Genomic DNA, 25877 nt, shown 5'->3' with positions numbered 1-25877 from the left:
TCACAAGTGAATCTTAAAGTTTGATTTCTGAATAGCATTTTTATTAATGGAGTTTCTCATAAATAACTTTTAGTTCACTTTCCCTGTCTTAATACAAAGGAGGAGCATTTTCAATATCCATAGCTGCAGTCTTCTGGATATCTTGGATGTAATGGATTTCCTTAAATTCACAGTGCAGGAAAAGTTGCAGGACACATTGGAAATACTTTTAACCCATGTGTGGCAGTGTTGATTTTGATGGTCTGTTCCCCCCTGCCCCAGGATTCTAGTTAGAAGTTAATAATTTTGTCCCTTCAAAAAGGGGTAGTCTCGCTAAACGCCAGCGTTCTGTTTCACATGGTTTAGCAGTCTGTGTGTGTGTTAATGCCGAACATATCTACATGGAGATATGTCACAGTCGGGGGTTCTAGAAGAAACAGAACTGGTATGCTCTTCTAGTTCTTTGGGCTTAGGACAAGGAGTAACCCAGTCTGTCAGGTTTACGCTTACTTGTGTTCACTTAGGAAAAAAAAAATCAGGATATTTACCTGCTTAGGTAAATGATGGCTTCCTTAGTGAAGGGGTGGTTTGAGTTTGCTCTGGGGTGGGCAATAGTATTATATGTGTGATTAGCTGGGTTTGGGTTATTTTGTTTTTGTATCTGTTTGGCAAAGACTGTCTCCATGCTAAATGAAGGGCAGTTACAGTTTCTTCGTTCTGCCAAAGTCTGCACATTGTCCTGACTTGTTAAAAACTGGAAACTTTTGGAAGGTTGCCAGGGCATGTATCAAAAGAAGTAACTGTTGGTTATTCTACTCAGTCTTCACTGTTGTGTTTACCCTGGAGTGGTTTACACGAAGCAGGTAGGAAACGTGTTTGCTGCTGGATGTTGGGTTGTTGGGGCAATGTTCCGAGGAAGGCGGAGGCGTTCCAACAGCTGTGCTACCAGGCAGGAGCTGTCCTTGCTTATCCCGCTTCCGACATATGCTTCAGTTGCCCGGTTGTCAGTGCCTGTCTTACCTCTGTGAGCCTGTTTAGCTGTAACTGAATTGGATAATAAACTCTTGGGTTTTTTTCCGGATAGTTTGTTATCGGCTTAGGGAGCTTGAGCTGGCTGGATGAACGTCGAAGCTGGTGTGCAGAAGAGGTGGGACTGCATGACTGGCAGTGGGAGAGGATGAACTGCTGCTTTCAGTAGCACAGAGCTATGAAATGAGCTCATCTGTAAAACCTGTCCCTTAGAGAGTAACTCGCTGATAGGAAAAAAAGGGAATGACCTGTGTAAATAAAGAATTTTATTCTTCAATATAAATTAATATAATGTTAAGAGTTGACTAGTAAGAAAGAGTTCGTTCTCATTGAAAAATGATGCCAAAGCCAAAAGAGTGTCTCAGATTTTCAAATTCTCTCAACTTTAACTGGAACTAGAAACAGACTTTCAGTAACGTTGGTGATACGGTCATGCTGATAAATCCTAGACCTTTCAACACTGAAATTTAAAAGGAAAATCAAAACACCGAAGCAGATACTTGAGCTTAACATAAAAGCTGCATCTTTCTGTGGTGTAATTTTGCCTCCAGTTGGCAATTTAAAGAGAACTGAGACCCTTCAGACTTGCCTAGGTGTCTCTAAATCTGGCCTTTTAAATTTACTACTGTAACTCAAGTGGATGCTGAAATCCAAGAAGCTGCACTGCAGTCTTACAGCTATCTATTCTGGGAAGCAGGCAGTTTTCCTTCTTGTGTCTAAAGGCAGAACAACGTTTTGTTCAATTTGCGAGGGGTGCTACAAAAGGCAAAGGAGATGTGAGAAACGAGGTCTTTGCTGTCTGTTCAGACAGTGAAGATAAGTGGGGGAAGGAAGAAGAAGGAAAGCTTACAGGACTAAACCATCCTAAAATTCTGATATATGGGAGTTGTGCATGTCTGTAAATATTAATTGTGATTGAATAAGCATTTAAGATCTCAGAGTACATGGTGAAAGTTAGGCATTTGCAACTGACTTCAGCTTGATAAATAAATAGTTTATGGTAGCTAATGCATTTTACAATATCTGAAGTGTGTGTATTAGTTACCTGGTTAGCTGTATACTCTTATCAATCAAATTTATAGGCATTTTGGTTTAGCATGGAATTTATATCCATTCTCGTTTCAGTGCAATAATTACAGTAGCTTAATTTTAATGAAAGTAGGCAGTATCTTTTGTTCTTCATTTCCATGGTGTCAGTTGTTGAGATGGACATGTAATAGTAAAGAGGCTATTAATATTCTCCTGCTCTTGTAGCCAAAACCTTTGGAGACCATTCAGAAAAACAGTGGGAAAGGTTATATAACATGCATTTAAAGGGTTAAAGGGGGGGGGGGGGGGGGGGGAAGTAGGCTGTTGCCAAGTTAGTATGGGATGAAATCCTGGTCCATGTCCTTTTAAGTTAATTTGCTTTGTCAGTTGCTTTCAGCTATGAATTGTTGGAAGTAGGCTACCCAAGTTAGGGAAGTAGGCTACCCTAGTTCCCAGGCAGGGTATTTCTTGCAGTGTAGGGAAGTGCACGGCTGTAACATTAACCGATGAGGAACTGATTACTCCATAGTGTCACTAAATTAAACCTCTTGCACCAGTCAATTGACTACATACGTTTTTTTTACAGGGCTTCAGAATTGTTATTGTTTGATCTCCAAAACAAGATTACTTATTTTAAAATAAGCTATTTCTCTCTATTCAATAGAAATACTTTTATTTGGGTCATTTGCTAAGCTTTTAGAAACGAGAATTGATGAATTATTGTAACTTACAACACAAAAAATTATTGAATCCTAAGCCCTGAAATGCCAGCTTTTAGTTCAGCCACATGCATGGCTAAAAGCAGTGCAACGTGTTTTGCTTTGTTGGCTGTTAAGCATAGGCTTATGCCCTGTTAGTCTCCTACTTTTTGCATACTTTTAATCAGAAAGTTTAATTCCTTGAACTTACTGAGTCTCCTATTTGTAATTTATAATTAAATTTAAAAGCTAAAGAGAAAAAATTGCAGCATCAAGGCAAATTTATCATACAAAGATGCTGTGTGGCCAATGTTAGGGTGTAGGATACCATCTTCATGCTGGGTTATCCCTTGCAATTACAGTTATGCTGTAATATGCCTTGTGAGTGAATTTATGTTACGAACCTATACTGTTAAAGGAGTGCTGCCACGCATTTCAGATCAAATCTTTTTGTTTTGTTTATGACTTTAGTCTTAAAACTAACACAACTCTTAGACATTAAGACGTTTGTTTTGAGTCCACATTTGGCCATAAGCATTATGCAGCTCTGTTGATGCAAAACTAGAGATAGACAGCAGCGAAAAGTTGGACTGATCGGCTTTGTTGAGAGAGGTTAGTGTGCAAAGGGTATACATTTGTTCACATTTTTTAAGTGATTTTAAATTACCTTGTCTGTATGAGCGTTCCCTCTGAAGTTAACAGGGTCCATCACTGCTTGTCTACTGAATTCAGTACAATTAAGATTTCCTCTACACCAATTAGGTACGTGGGAGTAGTCACACAAACCTGCTTTTCACAGGGACTGCTGCCTCTTCAGTGTGAGTCATATAGTGCAGAGTAAAGAGGTGAAAGCTCTTTTGGTGTGTTCTAATTACTTGTTCTGTGTCTCCGCCAGTGCATTCTTACTTCTTACAGTGATGTCTGATTCAGCAAATGCTGTTAATATAAGTTCTGTTTAAACTTCATTGGGATTTATGGCTTTTTAAGTGTAAATTTGAAGGTGTCCTTAACTGGTTATGGGTAGGGAATGTTTGTTGACTTTGGGCCAGAAACGTCGGGGGTGGGGGTTGTTTTTTGTTTGTTTGTTTGTTGTTTTTTAAGAATGCAACACTGACTTTTTATTTTTACAGGTTTTCATACCTCTTTTATTTTACATGTTCTGCTGAGTAGCAGCTTTTCACCTCCTGTTGCCTCTTCTGGCTTTTGCTTTCTTCTTTTCAGCATTTTCAAGCTCAAATTCTTCATCTCAAGATTCTTAATTACAATTCTCTATTGTGATTTATCTGATGAGCAGAGTTGTAGAAGGCAGTTAGAAGCAGCAAAGCCAAAATGACCACATCTGCCTCTTGATACGTTGTCACGGTCATTTTTCTGTCTCTTTTTAGTGGTTTTAGTTAAATATTTGATAAAATTACATGTCACAAGTCATTTAAGGCATGGCTGTTTTGTGGACCAACACCGCTGAGGAACAGCAGTTTCTGTTGTGCTTCCTAATGGCTTTGGCTTAAAACCCCCTTTGTCTCTTTGGACTGGCACGCAGGAGCTGGCAAGCTGCTCTGTGCTGGAATGAGTGGTGCTGTGCTGGCTCTGCCTCCCTGTGGCCCCACTGGTGGCCCTGTTTCATTTAGGTTCTCACCTTTCAATAGCAGTTCCAGAGTAATCGCTTGGTCTCAGCTGCAAAAGCATCTTCCTTCAGGGTTTGTGTCCCGCAAAGCGTGTATACCCCCTCACATTAAAACCATACTGAAGGCAGGCCAAAGGCATGTCTAGCCTGTCCTTGCACTTTGCACAAACTTTACATTTCTCTTGCATGGAGCAAAACCTCTTGTAATTAATTGATAGTTCTGAAATGTAGCCTTCTTAAAGAATTAGAACCTGACTTCAGTTCCTCAATGTGGCAGTTAGGGGTGCGTGTATGTGCGCGTATACACACACATCAAAATACAGCTGTATTGTACTCGTGTATGTATACATACCTGTGTGTATCTCTTTCTTAAAGATATGGACGTTGGTAGTTGGTTACCTGCTGATGGTTTCATTCAAGTGGAATATAAGCACTGAACATTACTTAAAAGCCATCTCTGTCCCCGTCTGGATTATGCTGCTCTTTCACTTAGGTGAGTAACAAGAAGTTATTATTCTAATGCGTCCGCTGGGATTCTGTTGTTTTGCAGACAAAGCTGCTCACTTGCTCTTCCGCTAAATCTTTATAACGGAGGTGTAGCTGAGAGTCAGGCTGTAATTCTGGCTGCACGTGGCCAGCAGGGAGTGCTGGAGTTTGGAATGGGAAGGCATCAAGATGCTGAGCAACATGTGTCTCCCGCTCCTCCTGCCCAGTTTGTACTTCCCATGGTTTTCCCTTATTTGGCTCACAGACCTGGTACTGACTCCTTGACAGTGGGGAAGGGCTGGGGTCACATCTGGGTGGATTTAGACTTTCGCTTGTGATGACTTTTAATATTATTATCTTCTTGAGAGCCTGCCATTAACCAAGGCTGAAGCTGTAAAATGCATTTCGTAGTAGTAATAGAAGCAAAAAAATCCCCATTCTATCAGTAGTCAACAAGCATGTCGATATGATATCAACAATATCAAATAAATTTGCCAGTAATCTATCTAATCTGTTAATACCAATATAAGATTATGGTAATCTATTAGTATTAGTTTTATGTTACATATTTAATATAACAGATTATCAGATTATATTATATCACAGTTTATGGTGGAAGTATCATGCAAATAATAGAAGACTATCATGACGGAAGGTTTCACAGCATACTTCATGATTTACTTTGCTTTAGCAGCACGTTTCAAGGGTTGTGCTGACCGTGTGGGGACACTTCCCTGAGGTTTTAAGCTACACGTAACGGCTTTGCATTTGCTTACATTTTGATGGCCTTGTGTTTGTTAGAAGTACTAGCTGAAAAGCCAAAACACAAGAAGGCACAGCTTGATGCCACTCTGTGGAGATCTAACATACAGATTTTTTGGGGAACTTGATTTGCCTCTGATATCTAAAATGTTTTTATTTTGTGTGTATTTTCATGTAATTTTGCATGTTGTTTTTAAAATTGTTCACTAAAGTATATCAGCATAGTTTAAAGTCACTGACGTTAGGAACGGTAACAACTTGGTTTATTAATCGAGAAACTTGTTAACCTGTTTTTTCTATTCTTCCTTTCTGTGAATGTAGAAAACTTGTTTGCTTTATGACACTTCTTAGTTTCTGCCCGGGTTGTTCTTGGTTGATGTGGTGCCTTTCTTGGTTTTTCTAAATGTGGAGTTTATTAATGTCATAATTTTTCTGGTAAAAAAACCCTGTATCTTTCAGCTTCTGTGGCAGGTTCCTGGAGAATTCCTGTGTTTCTGGTTATAGTTGTTCTGATGACTGTAGGCATGTTGCATGAACAGCAGAATGGAAAGGAGTCTTCTGGTAAGAAACGAGTCACTGTTTGTTTTATTGTTGGAGGCAAAAGTTCTGTAAAGTCAAGTGAAAGAATCTGGACTGTATTACTGTAAATTCAATATCATGCGGATTGCAAGAATTTACCATAAGATTTTTAGTATGTTTGTTTCAAAGTGATTTACACATGCTGAAGTGAATCTTTGTTTCTTTACAGAAAATCTTTGCAATGGACTAATGTTTGTTTTCCATAGCGAAGTAGTGACTCTCATTATCAAACCCAATTGCTTAAGTTTACAGAATCCTGTATGTAGTTTCAAGCATAAAGCGAGCCTAGGAAATGTGAAATCGGAGGCTAATTTTGAAAGAAATGAGCAAGATGGGTTTAGTAGCTCCTATAATATTGAGTATGAGAGAAACTGAGACAACTCCATCCAGCAAATTTCTTACATTCAGTCATTCATTTTTAAAATACCAGTTTCTTACAACTATGGTTTGTGTTTAGACTTTGAGAAAAATAAGTTTTGCCTGTTGTGAGTCAATTTTGCATAAAAGCAAATGTCAGGTGTTCCTTTCTGGTACTAGCTGTATTACTATTTTGGGAAACTAGCTGTATGATTATTTTGGGAAACTTTTTTCCTGTCTTGCTGTTTTAGTTTTCTTGAAAGTCATCATAATCTTGGTTAGTAAAATTGATCATTTGGTATAGAGATTTTTAGATTATTGAGACTGCCAGCAGCTGTGAATGACTTGGTCGGTAACCATTCATTAGCAAGGAAAGTGCTGAGCAAATAACTGGGTTTGTGTTTTGGCTCCAGGTGTGTTGTAACACTAAAATTAATAGCACTCATTCCTGTTTGATCATATTGACTACATATAATACATATTAAAAATTAACAGTGTCTATCCATACAATTTCTGTTGCTTGGCAGGTTTGGTGGGTATCAAGCAACAAATAAAATATTCTAAGACTTAAGCTTTTCTTTATTTACATACACATACATATTTTACAGGGGCAGAGCTTCCCGGTCAGATGATTTCCATTGCTGCTTCAACAATTGCCATGGCAATTTCAATGACAGAAGATGAGTCCAATAATGAACGTTCCTCACAACCCTCAGGTGACTGAATACTCTGTAAGAAAGCATTTGAATTTGCTCTAAAGGCATGAAATTGGAGGAAATTAAGAACAAATTTCAGCATAGTCCCTATCCTCTTCATCCTGTCCAAAATAGCACATTTATACTTACCTTGTGAAACAGGTTTGTCTGTTTTTAAAAATGTTAAGAAGACAATAATATAAAAGCTATCTTTCAAATGATAGTTTACATGGCTGTCTGTACGTTTAGAAGGCCTGACTAGAAGATTTTTTTTTCCTAGAACAAGGGTGTGATTTTTTTCCTGTTCTTTATTATTGATTTTTTTATTTTCCCTAGCCTTCTTTTGATTTGTTGGCAGTTATGAGATATAACTGGATTTCTGGACCAGGTACAGACAGACTGGAATAATTTTTGTATACATCACAGTGACAAAACCCCCTTTGTTCTCTGTTTAACTGTGGCATGCTCAAAGTCTTTCCTGTAGTGAGTTTACTTGGCATTGTAGCTTGAGTCACGATACTTTCACTTGCAATAACACTACTAGAAATCTGTAAGAAATGGCTTGAAAGAGTTGCAAAGAAGGTGTTTAGATGTCCATCACTAGTTTTGAACCTTACCATCATTTTTCCGGGTAGGCCTTTGATGGAATGCGATACTAGAAAATAAGCTATTATGAAGATCTCTGGAAATTGAAAGGTTTCATCCGTTTCCCACAAGTTGACAAAGCGGGTCATTCAACAACTTGACAGAATGTGAACGTCCAAAACTTTTTGAAATTGGCTGTGTCTGAGTCGTCTACTTCAAGACAGTATGTTCTTAATATTGTCTGTAACGTGTAAATCGTGCTCCAGAGGAGGAAACGTAGTGAATGTGCAGGAGAGAACGCTTTGAGCATGTGGCATTAAAAACTTCTGTCTAAACACCACCATTCGTGAAACTAAAAAGTTACTTCAGCCACCAGGTGAAATGGTATGGAACAAGCTGTTCAGAAATCTTTCTATGAAATGTAAACACACTTCCTAATTTTAAATATCTTAATGTAAGCTGTACTTGAAAACATGCTTCATTTTTAAATATAAAAAGGGCAGCTTTAGACAACTTTTTTTCTTATCTTTGTTTCTACATTTTACATGACTATCATCAAAATGAATATAGAACCCTTGGATGTACATTCTGAAATTTGAGAACGGAGCATCATGGCGACAATTCTCTTATATTGTTGTCTCTAATCTTTAATTTTGGAAAAGAGATTTTATTTTTTTTAGCTGAATTTTGAACATCTGGTCAAGCAACAGTCTCCCACAAATGTGCTATGTAAGTGGTTGTGTTCTTGTTTGTTGCTTGTGGGTTTGTTTTTTTTTTTAACTTACACACCAGTTTTAATTTTTTTCTCTTAAGACAGGTTTTTTTCTGTTTTCAGGTTGTAACCTCTCTTGGCCAAAAGAAAACTATAGCAGTTTTACAAAGGTGTCTTTTGTAGTGAATGTTTTTTGATATATTTTCTTGAGACAGTTAACCAGATGGTTTTTTGTCTTGCGAATTCTGTTGTTGTTTTCCTTCACAGCAGGAAAAGAACAAATAGGGAGTTTCCTGTTTACTACTAACAATAGTTCAAATAATTTTTCAACGATCTCTTGGGAATTAGCATTCTATTCTGTGATATTAAGTGTCCTTTTGGTCATCTTTGGTTTGGATCTTCTGAGTAAATGGTGATGAAACATTATTCTTGTACAGCAGAAGGTTTACCTGCAGGGTTAAGAAACTGCAGCTCCTTTGGTTTTCCTCTGCAGTGATTTTTGGATGTTTTGTTATCTTGCTTTGGAACTTGTAATGTAATGCACATCTCTTTTATGAGAACTTTAAGATTTGAAAGTTCACATCTTCAGCCAGGTGCATAGCAGACTTCAGGAGGAGATTTTCCTTATATCTATTCTAAATATGTCGGTGGTTGTCAAGGTTGATTAATTGTCAGTAGCAATAACAATGTTTATACTGTATTAAAGCAATTATAGAACAATCAATGCTTCATGTTTTTACTCTTCTCCTTACACTTCAATTTGTTCATAACAAAAAACAGGAGGGGAAATAAGGTGTATTGATTTTATAGGTTTTTCTGAACATTCATGTTTTTCCTTATTTTGTTGTTGAATAGTGGTATTTAGTGTTGGAGGTGAGGAATTTAGTAATACCAGTGAAGGTGGTGTAACTTGTCCTTCCTGCTGTCCCAAGAATTTCCAGAGTATACAGCAAATGAGAAATCTGCAACTTAAGAAGCAGATACCATTGCAGTATTTTGTTAGCTGCCTTGTAGGCAAGATTCTATTATCTTGTTGGTTTTGAATATGAGATACTGCAATCCTTAAATGTAGTCATGCCTTTTACCCTCCCTTCCCCCCCTCTTTGTTTTCTTAAAAAAAAAAATATATATTTTTCTCTTGAAATTACAGAAAGATGTGGTTATTCATGAAGGCGTACCTTCATCCTGGTGTTCTGAAAGACTTTTCTTTAATAATAATAAAATCACTGTTTCATCTAAGTGAAGATTTTATTCTGATACCCTGCTCCACAGAGATACAGACACTTGCCTTCCTGTTTGTGCTGCTGTTCCTTTTCCTTTTATTTAAGGAAGGGGAGGAGAATAATTCAAAATGCTATGCGTAAAGAAAAGAATATGTCTTAAGACAGCCTTGAAAATTGACTTTTTTGTTGTTTTTATTATATTCAATAAGTACCGTACTTCCTGATTTTGCTAGAATTCTTTCCTGGGTATAATGTTAGCCATTTGGGAAAGACTGTCATACTTTCTTTAGTTGGAAGACAGAAAGGTGTTTTTCAGGTTTCATCTCTAAAAATGTCATGAAGCACACTAAATGGGGTTTTATAGAACCTGGAGTTACTCTAAATCAGTATTCTGATAGTCCTTTTTTTCCTATTTGTGTTGACAAGGCACTCATGCCTTGGTTTGCAGAGCATATCTTGCCAACAAAATGTGACTTTTCGCATTTGCAAAGTTCGGTGGGTTTTTTGGGTGGATCAACTTTGTGAACTGACTTACGATACAGTCATCTGAATGGCAGTTTTGATGCTAAGGAGTCTGTTTGTCATGGGGAGAATACTAGGTCATTGGCAGTGCCAATTTAGTTTGACTTAAAGTACTGTGGAACTGCATTCTGAAAAAGCTTTCTTGTCTTGGGATCCCCTAGGAGTTTTTAGTCTTTTTTTCTTTTTTTTTTAATTCTTTTTTTTTTTTTTCTCTGTCAGCTCTTTCCCATCTGTGTTTTGCATTCTGTGTACAGTCTGCTCAAGTTAATAGGGAAACTGTAAGAGAATGAGACAGTTTAATTGGTGCTACTCTTAACATTATGTTGCTGTTATTTAATTAAGGTTTTCTTCATTGCAAAAATATGTTGATCAAATTTTTCATTATCAAAAGAAGGAATATTCTTTTTTTCTTTATAAAAGTGACTCTACTAAGGGCTTTTGGGGCAAAAAGTGTCAGATAACTTTAATCTTGAGGCATAGACTTCAGCATATTAAATTCCTTTGTTTTTTCTATTTTGGCATCTAGCACTTCCTTCCCTTTGATAAATATTAGAGTTTCTGCTTGTTATTATGTTAATTCTTAGGTTTGGTGTATTAATTTTGGAGCAAAAAAGTACAAAGAAAAGCGTTGGGTAAGTTGAATTGATAAGGGAGAATTCTCAAATGTGGATATAGTGTTTTCAAATTTGTGTTCCTTTAGTGCATTGTAAGCTGGAGCCATTTGTTTCTATCGGTACTCTTCTGCTTTGTTAAAAATAGACTGAGAAGTATAGGGGAATGATAGACCTCCTATTTCTTATGACAAAACCACTTTGTCATTTTAGGAAAGTTTCTGTTTACATGTAACTGTCTCTTCTCTTACGAAAAATAGACTTGTATCTCTTTCTCCAAGGTGTAGTTTGTACGTGATAGGGCTGGCCTTCATCCCTTTGAGACATGAACTGATTTGCCAAGAAGCATTCCACCTGAAGCTTCTGCTGTGTTTAGCTGCTTGCAGAGTTCCTTCTTTCAGGTTGCATGCTGTAATTCCTTTGGAAATATTCTTACGTTCCACCAAATATGTTACCAGCAACCAACTGATGTTTCTGTCACCATCCCAGTGTCTTTCAATTGGGAGAATCACTAGATCTACCTTATTGTATTAGTGTGGTGGGGAAGTGTTTATAAGCTCTAAAAATAGTTCCCCTTACTTGTAGAACACCAGTGCAGATTTCTACAGCAAAAGAAGAGTGTTCACCCAGTGTGCGAAGCTGCAGAATTTGTCACTTACCACTACTGTACACGTATGACAAATCTGCCTTGTCTTTTTGTACATTCTAGCTGTTATGCTTTAGGCTAGGAATGGCTTTAGTGACACATTGCAGCTAAAACCGCATGTGTGGAACATGAGTTGTTTGACTGATATGCATGTAGTATATTGTAATACATTTTTACAGCAGATTTTCTTTGTGAGAGGAATGTGGTTGGTGTTGATGTGACACAAGTCCAGCGAAAGAGTTGTGTTCATTGCTTACCTGCTGCGGTATGTACCAACGTAACAAATTGCCTTTTATTCTTCAGCATAGAGTTACTCTTCAGGTTTTCTCGTGTGTGTTCTTCCACGATGGCTGCAAATTTTTGTCAAGTAATGGTGTGTGTGGAAAGTGTGTGCATTTCACCACCAGCGTGAGACCTCAGTGAAAGTTAATACTGGTGTTCTCAGGGACAGAGTCTACATACAGCGACTGAAGATGGATTTGGTGTCACCCATACTAGGCAGATTTACCAACTGAAAAGTTAATTAAATAAATAAATTACTATGTTCTCTATACAAGAATTTTAATTTGGACATAATATTTTTGCCTGAAATGACTATTTACTGTTTATTTATAAGTGCCTTTAACACATCAGTTCACATTTTTTAATTGAATTTCATGTTTAATAACTTACAAATGAGGGAATGACAACATTTGTTATCCACTAATTTATGCTTGCTGTTGTTACTAAAATGTGTTATGCAAGCAAGTAATTTAGGATCACAATGTGAGTGCTATGTTTGTAATGGGAGTGTTCAGGAAAAGAAAAAGTGTAGTAAGAACTTTGTAAGATACAAGCTTGTCTCTTCAGTGTATGCTCTATTTTTTTTTTGTTTTGTTTAGTTTAAATGAGTTTTGAGCAAATCTAAGATTTCTTTTTGAATACTTGCAGTAAAGAGAGATCAAAGATTTCTTTTAAGACTTTAGATTTCTTTTAGAAGTGAACTACGCTTTGTGTTTTTCAGGGTTTTACAGTTCTTTGAGAAAACATATTTGGCTTGTAATTCACCTGCAGTGACAGGAGGCCTCTTAGAGGCTGCAGCATCTTTTCTTCTCTCCTCTTCCCAGCGCTGCTTGGCATGGTGTTGCATGATGTGGGAGAGCTTACACAGCCCTGTTCTAGCTTTTCAAAATTCAGATCAGTGCCAAGGCTGTCTCTGCCTTTTAGAGAAATGGCAAGAAAAACCCCAAAACACAACAAATGCAAACAAACAAAAAACAAGCAAAAAAAAAAAGGTTAATTTGGGATGAGGGAGCATATTCTGTTCTGTGGTGACCATTAATGTGATAATTTCCACTTCTTTGTTTGCCTTTGTTTTAGGAGCAACAGAAGGTGATCAGCCTCCACATGCTTCATCATCTTTCTCCTCCTCTTCTTCCTCTTCTGGGAGCAGACAAAGACCTGAGATTGGATCTTTTCTTAGAAAAAAGAAAACTAGTGATATTTACTTTGTTACACTTGTGTGGGCCATTGTCATTGTCCAGATCTGGCTAAATTTCTGGATTGTGCAGCTATTGCCAGTGCCTTTTGCAGGTAATAATCCAGTTATTAGAAATGTATGTTAAATGATTACTTTGGATAGCCTTAGGCTTTGTGTTAAATAAAATAGAAGGAAAGGCTTGTAGGCTTGTATGAGTTTTAATTTAAAACTTTTTCAAGACTTTTTCACAGAATAACAGTATCCTACAGGTCGGAAAAGACCTTTAAGATCATCAAGTCCAACTGTAAACCTAACACTGCCAAGTCCACCACTACACCATGTCCCTAAGCACCACATTTTGTTAAGACAAGGTGAATTGTAGCTTCAAATAGGAAGATTGATGTGCACTGTCTGGTACCATGTAGTGGACAACTATGTAAAATTGCTTTGTCTGTTGACTATTGTAGTTACCTGGAATAATTTAGTGCTGTACGTTACATTGTAAGAATACTTCTGGTTTAGAATACTTTGTTTTTCTTCCTCTTGATGTCATGTCTTTCATGTTTTTGCACCTATAGATAAAGAATATTTTAGCTGTTATACAGTAGTGAAGTACAGCTCATGCTAACTTTTGATTTCCATTAAAAATGGGTTGCTAGGCTTTGTGGACAAGTCACAAGATAAATTTGATTCTAATTCTAGCTCTGAGGTTAATTAGCTTTGTTGCTTCACATCTACATGCAGCTGTTCTCTTATATATCAAGCAAGAACGGAGTAGTTACGGTAGCTATCTAAAGAGGTTATTTTAAAACTGAATGCCACTTTTTCCAATGCTGTTTTGGGGGGTGAATAGGGAAGATGGGAACTCTGGAAATATGCATGAGCTACTATGAATCTGAAGGCATTTCCTCCCATCCTCCTACTGTAAACAAAGTGAGTTTTCTAATTTGCTTGGATTTTCTCTAAGCTTCAGATAAAATGCTAATTTTCAGCATTTTAAAAATGTATTTAACACTTAAATGTAGCTGTTTTCCCTTTTACCAAGTGTGGTGGGTTGGCCCCAGCTAGTGGCCAAGTACCCACAGAGCCAGTCACTTTTTTCCTGTCTTCCAGTGTGGGCTCATCAATGAGCTGCAGTCCCTTTCGAGAGGTACCAGCTCAGGTGGCTCCTCATCCCTAGGCCACAGTCCCTTCAAGAGGTGTACCTGCTCCGGCATGGGTCCTCCATAGGCCACGGTCCCTCTGAGTGGTGTGCCTGCTCCACTGTGGAGCACTTCTACTCCCTTGGCCTTTTTATTCCCTCTGTTCATCCTTCTGTTCCTTTTTCCTCTCTATTGGCTTGTTGTCTCTGTGTTCCCTCCTCCTTTACCTCTCTAGTGTTTTCTGCCCTTTCTTAAATGTATTTTCCCAGAGGCACCACACCCATGCCTGATGGGCTCAGCTTTGGTCTGTGGTGACTCCATTGTGGAGCCACCTGGAACCGACAGTGTCTGGTACAAGGTAGTCGCTGGTCTCTCCTCATGGAGGCCACCCCAGTGGCCACCTTGCTACCAAAACCTTGCCATTTACACATAATACACAAAGCCATTATAAACTGTCTAGTTGTGCATGTGGAAATCATGCCACTGGGGCCATGCTTGCAAGTTCGAGGGGCTGTGAACTATGAGAGGCATGGGGAAAGGAACAGCTGCATGTTTGGCCGTGGCACTGTATCAGCAGCTAAAGGGTAATGTGATGGTTAGGCATATGAATAGCTGGATGCAGGGTAAGAGGAGAGAGGGGTTTGATCTTTGTTTCATTCCGGTGTAGTTGCTACAGAAGAAACTGCCCAGTTTTGGTTTCTGGGCATCACAGGAAATGGAGATGGCAGGTTGGATGTAGCTCATAAATAAATCATAAAAATGATAAAGGGATTAGAAAATAAATTTTAGACTTACTAGAAGCAGAATTTATGTGGCTTATTAATTGAAAAGTCAAGGAGTGACTTAACCACTGTTTAGAAGTACCTGCTTGGGTGGGAGGGAAAATGGATGCAATAGTTTTGCAGTTAGGCAGACAACAATGAATGGTTTTAACCTTGAGCCAGACAAATGTAGATTAAAGTGCACATCTGTAACTGAAATGGATGAATACTGCTGCTGCCAGTCATTAGGTCTAAAATAGCTACCCGAACAATAAACTCATGCCAAAATAGAAATTAATTTTGAGAATATTTGTGACTTGTTGCCTCAGCAGTGACACTGGGCCATTAAGTGCTTTTTCTTGGCATATAACTGAATATAACTAGATCACCACAAAAATATTATGAAAAGGCAGTATAATGATGAACAGGGCCAAATTTAGAACAGTGGATCACATCAAGTGTCAGAAGGTGAATGATGATAACCTGGATTGTTAAAAGAAGAGGTGGTATTAAAAATACTTAGTAGTGGAAAATAAGAAGGCTTTCATAAAGCAAGTTTCCTTGCAACTATTCCAGTTTAAGGAGACTAATAACTTTAAGCACTTCTGAGACCTTAAAGAGAATGCTTCTGGTATGTAAAAAAATAAAATAAAATAACCATCCAAAACCTTAAATGGAAAGGTGTTAATTTCACCAGAGTTCCTTATATTGGTAGACAGGACTTATATGAAGTAGCATTTAGATTATTAGAAATATCTTGGTAACATTAACATTTTTCCTTGAATGCATTTGTACTTCGGTAGAATGAGATGCTCTTTTAAAATTGCTTAATGTAGAGGGTGGAAAAATTATACCATAATTATACCATAAAATGAAGAAGGGAAAAAATGACTTTTGAATTCAAAAGCTAAGCAATAAACCGGGTTGTGGAACACTTGCAGCATTTTGTTCAGCGATGTGAGCCTGGGAATCCTGGTATTTTCTCTTTTTAAGATCTTTCACTTACTTCCTTGCTTGTTCTCTTGTATCCTTCTTTTAATTCTATTTCTGTCTTCAGGTAATTTTCTGCTTCCTGGAGGTGTTTGGAATTTCTTATTATGCAGCCTTTCTCTTGGTCGCAACTTTCTAATAGCAGTCCTCCTTTAGCTTTTTCTCTCTTGCCTCTTTTTAACCTAATATAATTACAGCTATGTGATTGACTGTAGCACCTCCTGACATCACCTTTGCAATGACTGTACACTCAGTTATTTTAGAAGATATTATTTAAACACTTACTTTTAAATAGTAGCAGAAGGTGTTGTTCACCTTGTAAAATGCAAGCTTGCCCTGTTTTCCTGAGCAGCAGTTTGTGTATTTACCATGAGTTGCATTTCATCATACAAAACTTCAACCTGTAAGTTAGGGGCTGGCACTCGCACTGTGTTTTCTCCTTTTTTGTGTGTGTGCCACGTGATCTTTAGTAGAAAGATTATTAGATTTATTTTCTTGAAGAAAAGGAATAATCCTGTATTTGCCACATGGTGGTGCCAGAGGGTAAGGAAACCAAATGTCAGCAAATTGGTGCACGAGCTCTCCGTGAACAAGAATGTAAACTCTTACGCAAGTGGCTTACAGATCATAAGCTCTTGTGGAACTTTGATAAATGCCCCGTGGATATTAAAAGTTAACCTTTTCGGCTGTGTACGTCATTTTACGTATCTCCAAGTAGAAGCGTGATGTGAATTTTTGAGGATGAGGGAATTATTGTGGTGTTGATGTATGGCAGTAAGTAATGAATCTAGTTTGGAGAATAGTCTTTCATAATAAGAAAAAGCTTTATTAAAAGTACACTTGAATGTAATGATGGGGAGTTCAGTAGCAAATGTTGCTATAAATGCGATATAATTGGAGGATTACTGGTAGCATTTTCACAGAAAGTTATTTTACTGTGTAAGTAGAATTTTTAACACCGACTGTAGTATTTGATCTACATGTGACGTTCACTGTTTCTAAATTCTGGTTTAAAAAAATTAGGGAGAAATTAGGGGAATGATGTGATTCTGTTAATAGTTTCACTTTGTTTTCCTTTAGAACCATAGTTTTCAGTGTTTGGGGATGCAGCATTATTTTGTTTAGAGGTTTATGTATCAGTAGTTCATGGCAGGACTGGGTTGTGAGACCTCCTGGTCTGTTACTGCGACATGTAATAATTATGATCCTTTAAGTTGATGTATCTTGTAATGATGTTTTTGTGACTGGTATGTTTGCATCAATACTCCAGTAAAATCAGTTGTAATACAAATCTTTGTTTATAATCTGAATTAATTAACTCCTCTGTTGTGATGTTAAATTTTCTAGTGGCTTTGGAAGATTACTCACTTTTCTTCTTTTCAGTGATGAGAAGATAGATAACTTGAGTGGTATAACATTTTGTTGAATAAAAAAAGAATATAGCAAGTATTTAATGACTATTAAAGGTCTATTAGCTTCCATGGAAATTTTCATATGTATCATGCTTTTTTGCTCTTACATTCCTGACTGTGATGATTCACAAGTTTTGCACATATACTCGGTGAGGGAGAGCAGTGCCATCACAGAATTGGAACCATAAGCCTTATGCAAAAGTCTCTGGGTTTTATTTCAAGGCGAGTAAACGGACATGAGCTTTTATTTCTGTAACTGTAATGCTAGACATTTCTAGTGTTGTTGAGAAGCTCTTTATTTTACAGTGGATATATGTTAGGAGTGTTGGAGAGAAGCTGTTTGTGGCAGCAAAATGCTTCTTTTTTGGGGAAAAAAAAGTTGTGAGTATTTCTTCTGTTGTGTGGTTTTGAGGAGCAGTATGGATTTTTCTGAAGCTTTGTACGATCATCTTCAAGCCAAGATAAAAAGCTGATCTCAAAATAATGTTTTTGAAGTTTGAAGGCAAAATTAATCAGTATTTGTGTTTCAGTTGAAGGTTTAAATGAACACTTCTTTACTGTGAAATTGCGCATGATCTGCTGTCAGTTCTTAAAGGAAAGATAGAGCTTTAACAGTATAGAAGGCCTAAAACTTAAGAATTGAGGCTGAAAATTTTTTTGTATGTGTAACATACTGTTAAGTTCTGAATGTGGTATTTTATGTGTAGTCACCTGGCGTGGTGTATGTGTGAAGATGTGATAAATCCACTGTACTGGAACCATGGAATGGCGGCACCTTATCCCAGGCCTTGCTCAAGTCTGTTAGCTGCATAATCGGGCAACGTGCAGGCACCTTTCCTCTGCTGCCATCTAAATTCCATATGGATAAGCACGCTTGTAAAGCGAGTGAGGATATTAGTACTAAAACCACTTGAAAATTCTGAAAGTGGTTTCTAATGGGAAATAAAACTCGAGTCTGTTTTTTTCTCATAGGTCTTTCAGAATGGAATAGATGCATAGTCTTGTGGCGCTCCTCTGAAATCTCTAATACTTACTTTCCTTCTTGTGGTTACAGTTTGGGCACTTAAAAAACTCGTGGTTCATTTTGGAGTTTTGAACTTCATGGCAAACCATTGCAAAAGTTGGTGGCAACTTGTTGAAAACTTTGTGAAGGAACGTCAGGAAGCTCTTGCTCCGCGGCCCATCAGAGGGCTTGGAAGAGTCATGCTAAAGCTTGACAGTAAGGTATTTCTACTTATTTCCTTAAGCAACCTGGAAGTTTGTTTTATTCTCTGTTCACTGTATGCTGAGATACTTTAATTCTAAAATAAATGTCTGTCACTAATGGACGTGTCTCTCATGTAAAACCGTATCCTGTTTTATGGTGTATTTTAAACTGTGTCTCTTCTGTCACTATTCACACTTAAGTACACATTTAAACTTCGTTAAATGATTACATGCAAAGCTTGTCACTTATAAAATGTTGTGTTAGCTTTAGAAAATTCCATATCTGAGTAAGGCAAAATTCTCATGGTTCAGTCACCTTACCTGATTACAAAGATTTTGAAGTTAAGCTTAATGAGCTTTAATCTGAAGGATGAGACGTTCCTACTTCTGTTGTGAAAACTTAATTTAAAAAGCAACCCATTTTATTCTGTAAGTAGGGCCTGAGCTAGTTCGAAGACATTTGTTTATACTGTGTGGAAGTGTAGTTGTTGAACACAGTGGTATGGTGGGTACAGAAGGGAGGATTCCCTCTAACGGCAGAAATATGTGGGATAAGATATTTGGGAAATGCCATAGAATAAGGCTTCTGTGCTCCCCTCCCTTCTCCCCCACTCAAAATGAGCCCACATCTGCAAATTGCAGAGTTGGAAAGCTCCAGAAAAATTATGAAGGCTCCTCCATTCAGAATTGTAAGTTTCAACTTATCCTGATAGATTATTTTGTTTGTAATAGCTATGCCAGTGTGTAAGAATGTGTGTTCTGTAACTGTTGTTGAAGTATTCTCTGCTTTAGAAAAAGCCGTTACCTCAGAGTTTCCATAACTGAAGAGCTGAACCCAGTAAGTACATTTGTCAGAGCATCGGTACCTCAGCAGATCCATCTGCAGTTTATAGCTCTGGATTCCTACAGGAAAAGGAAGAGCTTAAGCCCAGATCTAACGGGTAAATGGATGTCAAAAGGTCAACAAAAGCATTAAAATGGCTGTAGGAAATAAGTAACGATTTCACAGAGTTCATTGAGGAAGAATTTGAAAAAGGAAAAGCCTTTCAGAATACAGCTATGAACAAGATAAAGGGGGTTTCCAAAGGTCGTGGAAAGTATTAATGTTAGGATAAAAGCTTACATTATACAAAGCTTTTCATTAAAAGCTTTTTTTTTTGTGAGTAAGAAGACTTTCTAGACATAATATTGTATGTACTGTATTTCATGAGTTGTCAAGTTTAGTATCCTTGTACTGCATAACTATATGATATAGTATCCCTTCGAATTCCACTAAGTCTTTTCTCCTTAAAGAAGGTAGGGCTTTTGTTGTAATGTGCAGCAGAACTTCCCACTCTTCAGCTTAAATGTATTTAAGGTCAGTTTATATTCATGTTGTTCTTGTCTAAGCAAAAGAGCAGTGTTGGCACAACTCATTTCTCCATCTCCCCTCTCCCCCCCCATTTTTTAGATGACGATCGTATTCCTTCTGAGTCTGTGCTGTGTGTATTAAAGCAATTCAAGCTCTTCTAGCCGTTATAAGAAGGACACTCGATACTCTGCATGGTTCTGTTGTCCTCGTTTGTGCCTATTCTAATTACAGTTCATGGGGCTTTATCATGGGTGGCTGGAATGATATGCGGTCTTCCAATGCTTATCACACTAATGCTTTCCTATCTTTTAACTTTTACTGCATATGCTTATTCTGTGCATTGTAAGGTCATGGATGCACCTTATTTCTGAGAATTTGGGAAGCAATGCCATAGGATATTGGCAATTGTGATTTTTGTGGGGACAAGGAAAGGAGAGGAATGAAAATGGCATCCTTGCAAGTTTTTTTGGAAAGGATGGATGAGCCGTATTTAAGTTGCATTACCAAACATTTTGGCTTCAGTAGGCACTGTTGAAGAGGAAGTAAAAATATGCAAACACAAAATAGAAATTCATGGAGTAAATTGTTACAGTTTAACTTTTATACATGTGTGTGTGTGAGAAACCAAGATTGAGGGATCATTTCTTTTGCAATTAGATGTTTAATTTTTTAATATTTTATTTGTACTTTCTTTTTGTGGGAGCTGAAGCTGCGTAGTGATTGTTTTGGTTTTTTTGTTTTGTTTTTTTGTATACTGAGTTAATTGGAGGCTGAATCTCAGCATCAGGATGTATTGGGGCTCTTAGCTAAGTACCACAAGCCATTGACAAGATCTGTTTCATACAAATATCTAGTGGTACTACTTGGTTTCTAAAGTGGTATGCCTGATTAGGAAATAGTTTCAGTTTTGAGTAAAAGGTAGTGAGGACGAGGAAGACATCTTATAGTGGCATATCTTTTTCTCCCAAACAAAGTTTAGGAGGGTAGTGTAAATGGTCCGGAAAATAACTCATTGTGAGAAATTATGGGAGAGTACTGCTCACGCATGCAAATGTTTGAGCTTTACTGATTATGTTTGTTTCTTAAATAAAAGCAGTAAGAAAAGCTGCTGCTCTTCTTTCCCACTGCTCATCAACCTCTGGTAATCTTTGAAATTGCAGACAAAAAAGAACTGAAGGGAAGTTCTGATCAAGAGGAAAGAAAGTAGGGCATTGCTTTTCATTTTCTTTATAAACAGTAGGTCAAGCTGTGCCTGTATGTGCAGGTCTGCTTTAAATATGGACTATAGAAATAAGATGTCCTTACTGTATTCTTTAGTCCCTGGTTTTGCATTTGCCCCACGGAGCCAACAGACGCAGCAGTTCAGATACAATAGACTTCCTGGAGGAAAGCGTAGGGAGGTTTCTGTTGTCATCCATCAGGTCATCTTAACACTTAATAGATATGGTATAATTCATGTTCTTATCAACAGTCAAGAACTAATAATTTGCTTCAGTCATATTTTTTTTTTAAAAAAGACTTGTCTTTTAATATGGTCACTGTAGTTTTATTTTGATTAGAGTTTGCAAGGGAGTTCAGCAGCATAGGCAGTTGCTCAACTGCATGCACTAGACTTATTAATTAGAATGCACTAGTATTGTGCATGCGTGCTTTCTGGTAGACTTCAGTTAATCATGTAGTTATTACATGCTTTTTCTAGGTATAGCGTACTAGAATTTTATATATGGAGGACTGTAATAGATTGTTAGGACTTTGGGTAAAGTCAAGGTTTGGCTCTTCTGGTACCAAGTTTAGCACGTAGTTAAAGCAAGCACGGAAAATGGGCAGAATCTCTACCAGTGCATATATTATTCTAGGAAATAGTTCCATAGACATGTAAGATCTTATATAAATAGTTTTCCAATAAAATACTGGAAAGGCAGCTGTAGCCTTACTAATTTTAGATGACTTGAAGATTAGAATTAAGCTGTAGCCAATTTTTAAATGTAGATTGATTACATTTGTAGAACTACTTAAACATCAGTATTGGTAAGATAGTAGGCAGGTAGAGCATCCCAGATACTGTCTTAAACATTGATAAAAAAATGACTGTTATCTTTGACATACAATGTTATTTCCTAGTTATTGTATTTATCATCCAATTCCAGGAGGCTGATATTATAGAAAAATACCAAAGACTTCCTTTCACATTCTGCTAAAATCTCAGGCTAACAATAGAGCTTTAGATTTTGTTGCATTGGAGTTGCAAAGTGGAGAAATACAGCCGTGAGATCTACGTCTTTTCCAAACTGAACCTAATGTATAGTGGGTTTTAATATGCGGAAGTAAAGTTAAAGGCAAAAGTATGTTGTTGAGTCAGTAAACTTTACCTTTTTTCACTGATAAATTATTCTATAGGTGAAGAGGTAAAATAGAAACAAATTCTACAGTGTCAATTTGAGTCTTTTGAAGCTTTGTCATTGCTTTCCATTACTGTGATTCTTTCCATGAGTAGTAAAAGCTAGTAGAAGTGGGTGCTTTGTGACATATTTTATTTTCATGTTTCCTGTTGTTCATGTCTCTTTGTAAATCTGTTTCTTGCTTCTGATATACCTTAATTAACATTCTGAGATTTTCTTTTTTTTTTAATTTGAAATGTTCTTACATTTTGTTTTCATTGGGAGCTAATATAATTTCTGGCAACTAGTGAAAACACTAGATTTATTGAGCATTCAATGATCTTGTTTTCAGGGAGAAACAAACTCCACTTACTTGATCGTAACCTCTAACAGATGAATAATGACATTAAAGCTTTTCACTGTTGTGATTATGCTGCTAACTAATTACTAATGGACAGTATTAATAGTCCTACATAAACTAGGTCCTAAAATGGGTATACTTGAGCAGTACGGGTGAGAATTAGTAAGGAAAAATAACTGTAGTACAAAAGGAGAAACTGACTGTTGAAGTGCAAAGAGCCTTCTGCACAACCAATAAAATTATATGAAATCCATACATTTATTTGATCTACAATTTGCTGTTGTGTGTATATCAGATTTAATTACATATTTGATGTTGTGCCATTGAATGTGAATGTTGTAATATGAATGTGGTACTAAAAAAACATATACAATTTGTTTAACAGTAGCTGACGTAATAGGAGTGTTTTGAAATACATAGGAAACTGCCTGAATGGGAGTATTAATGCAATAAACAAGTATCTTGTGTTAAGCTTTGGTGTTTCAGTAAAGTGCTCTTTTCTGAGTACTTTTACAAGTGCTGCTCTGACATCTGAAATTTAGCTCTCAGTGTAATTAAACTGGAATTGCCCAGATTATGCTGATAGCTCTGTTAATATCATTAAAGTTGTTCTTATTTGTTATATCCCTCCTTGTTTCAAAAAGTGCACGTTAATAGTAAAATCTAGATTCTTGCGTTGGAACTTGTTATGATCTTTTCTTCCTATTGCAATTACCTTTGTGTCTGGAACAATTTCATTTTCATTCTGTGGATGACTTTGCCTGCCTCTCATGGCTTTTTTCCCCTCTCTATTACTGCATTTTTCAATAATTTTCCACTGTGTTCTTGTCTTTTTTTCCCTTTTCTTCCATCTCCCCCTGCCACTGACAAGCTGTGGCACTGGCTTAATAAGAAGGTAAATAAACAGAAAAATTGTGATTCCAACTAATGGATTCTGTGGTTTTGGGGAGGTTTTGGCTTTTTTTGCAGCATGAACACTCCTTAACATGCTTGCTTCTATGTTTTCTCTCCCAAGTGTCTCTTTTCCAGCTCTTGATATAAGCTACTGAAGGTCATATAATTCTACCTGATCTCTTGTCTTCTACTAAAATGAATGCACATAGTTAAATGTTATGTACAGCAGAATATTGCATTAGCCTTTCAAGCGGTAGTTTGATGTAGTGGCACTTTTATTTAAGAACAGGTGATCTCCACCTGGTCCCCACTTGTATGTGTAACAAAACCAGTTCTCTCCTGGACTGGAGAGCTGTTCTCTGCTCACAGAAAGCATCAGTTAACTGAATTAACATGGGCGGTGAGGGTGAAGCACAGTTATAAAGCTGTGAATGCAAGTGCTTGCAAATAGTGCGTTGACTGGCTTCAGTCAGTGCTGTTAATCTTTTACTTTTGACGTGTCAAACTGGCCTGTATACTCAGTGGTATTGAGTTTAGCAGGAGTGAAAAGAGAATACTCATGGTCTCAGAACTGCTGAATCTAACGACAGTCTTAAGGGAAGCGAGGGCTAGTAAAAAAAAAAATTTAAAAATATAATTAAAGCAGTTGGTATAGCTAAAATATTTTTCCTTTTGTGTGTCTTTTAAAAGTGTGTGATGTGTTTTATAAGAAATGTACTCCTCAGTTCCCATGTTCATCTTAGTCAACTAGTGTTAACTATTGTTCTTTGGGGAACGGTCATCCCAAGAGAAGTTAAAATTGATTCAGTCCTTGTTTGGCCTCCTGTGTGGCTGAAATCTGGACAACTCCTCAATGCAGTGCTATCTCCGTGGGACTTGGGCAGTGTCATAGCTTCAGACAAGCACAGAGCTGGAGGGGGATGCCTGTAGGATGTGTACATCTGCAGGACCTCAGAGTTTTAAAGGTGCAAATCTAGTATGTGATAAAATGTATGAAAACCAAGTAATTAAGTGAAAGAATCAAATATCATATCTGGAAACGCGTTATGCTTCCAGCAGCAACTTTTATCCTCACTTACCACTTCAGTATTAGTGGGAGAGTCAGAATGGGTACTATGGTTTTCTAAACAACAACCCATCCTTTCCATTCAGTAGCTATTACAATAGAAACCGTAGATCTGCCTTGCATGTTGTGAAAGACACCTGAAATACTGTCGTTCTGACTGTCGTTCTGACACCTGTCGTTCTGAATGCTGTTGAGAACAAGCGGAACAGAGTAGAGCATGGAGGCTATGGGGGCACTGGCACAACTCTCTAAAAGGTTCTTGTCAACAATGAAATGGGGCTGCACAGCTGGTATCTGCTGTGGGGGGCAGATGGGGAATAATGCTGCATGTAGCGTCCAGGCTGAGCAGCTATAATGAATTTAGAAAGTTTGATCTTCAGTATTTAATCAGTGAACTCAGGGTTGTATGATGGTGGGCTTTCTGTGTTTCTGAACAAGAGGGTAGAGTTGCTTGCTTTATGATTCAGTTATAATTGTCCACTAAGAGGGGAATTTTTGAATATTCTTTTGCCCTTGAATATAGTTTGGTTGTTTTAAAATTACATTTTTATTTCCTGACTTTGAAATGTTTGTGTTATGTGAGTGACTTAAGATTAGTATAAATATGTGCAACCATAACCCTTTGTAAAAATTTTTTTATTAGGTATTGGTTTGTTAGTACAGTTTAGGTGAAGAGCTGAGTTCAGGTGAAGAGCCACAGGTGAATATTTAGTCTCAACTACTTTTTTTTCTGGCTCCGAGTTTGTCATTTGCTTGTTTGAAAATTCATGTATGTAGATCTTTTTTTTTTTCCTTAATATTAATGATAGGTTGCAAAAATAATTTCACCGTAATTGCTTTGAACTCTAAAATGTCTGGATTTTATTTTTAGTTTAGAGAATTGCATTATTGGGCAAAACTCTGTGGATATAGTTTCTTAACAGAGGGGTTTTTAGTTCCTAGGAGCTATTTTTGAAAACTACTGTTTTACTTCACGGTTTCATAGGAAGAGATCCTGAAAGTCCTATAGTGTTACATGCAGTGCTGACTTTTGTGCATGAGCAAGTAGTAATAATATTATAATCAAAATAAAAAAAAAGGCAAAAAAATACTGTGCAAACTGTATCAGATTCTTCTGGGTTTGTTTTGTTGGGTGGCTGTTGTTTTTTGTTGGTTTTTTTGTTTGTTTTTTGTTTTTAATAATTGCACTTAAAAAGTCATACTCTACCAGAGGCAAAGAAAGAAGGAGATTTGTAATACAGAAGACTGGATACAGTCAAAAGGTTGCTTCCTTTGCACCTTTCTCCTCTTTGCCTGTCTTTGAAGGGAAGTACTTATGAG

At 37.2% G+C, this 25877-nt stretch overlaps 1 protein-coding gene across 3 annotated transcripts in view; it reads left to right on the top strand.

The window, feature by feature from the left end:
- Nucleotides 1-25877, top strand: part of TMEM245 (transmembrane protein 245) — a 323064-nt gene that overhangs the window by 6182 nt on the left and 291005 nt on the right. For 2 of the 3 annotated variants that reach the window (XM_075494146.1, XM_075494145.1), the window contains exons 2-6: nucleotides 4735-4852; nucleotides 6067-6168; nucleotides 7152-7259; nucleotides 12897-13109; nucleotides 18356-18525. In XM_075494146.1, the coding sequence (XP_075350261.1) occupies nucleotides 4735-4852; nucleotides 6067-6168; nucleotides 7152-7259; nucleotides 12897-13109; nucleotides 18356-18525 (711 nt within the window). Of the gene's footprint in view, nucleotides 1-4734; nucleotides 4853-6066; nucleotides 6169-7151; nucleotides 7260-12896; nucleotides 13110-18355; nucleotides 18526-23468; nucleotides 23493-25877 lie in introns of all 3 variants that reach the window. The other variant, XM_075494144.1, reaches the window with a different exon arrangement.

This window comes from Mycteria americana, chromosome 2 (genome assembly GCF_035582795.1).
Source record: "Mycteria americana isolate JAX WOST 10 ecotype Jacksonville Zoo and Gardens chromosome 2, USCA_MyAme_1.0, whole genome shotgun sequence".
Taxonomy (NCBI): domain Eukaryota; kingdom Metazoa; phylum Chordata; class Aves; order Ciconiiformes; family Ciconiidae; genus Mycteria; species Mycteria americana.
Note: the sequence above shows the minus strand (reverse complement) of the source record. Positions and strands in the feature narration are given on the sequence as shown.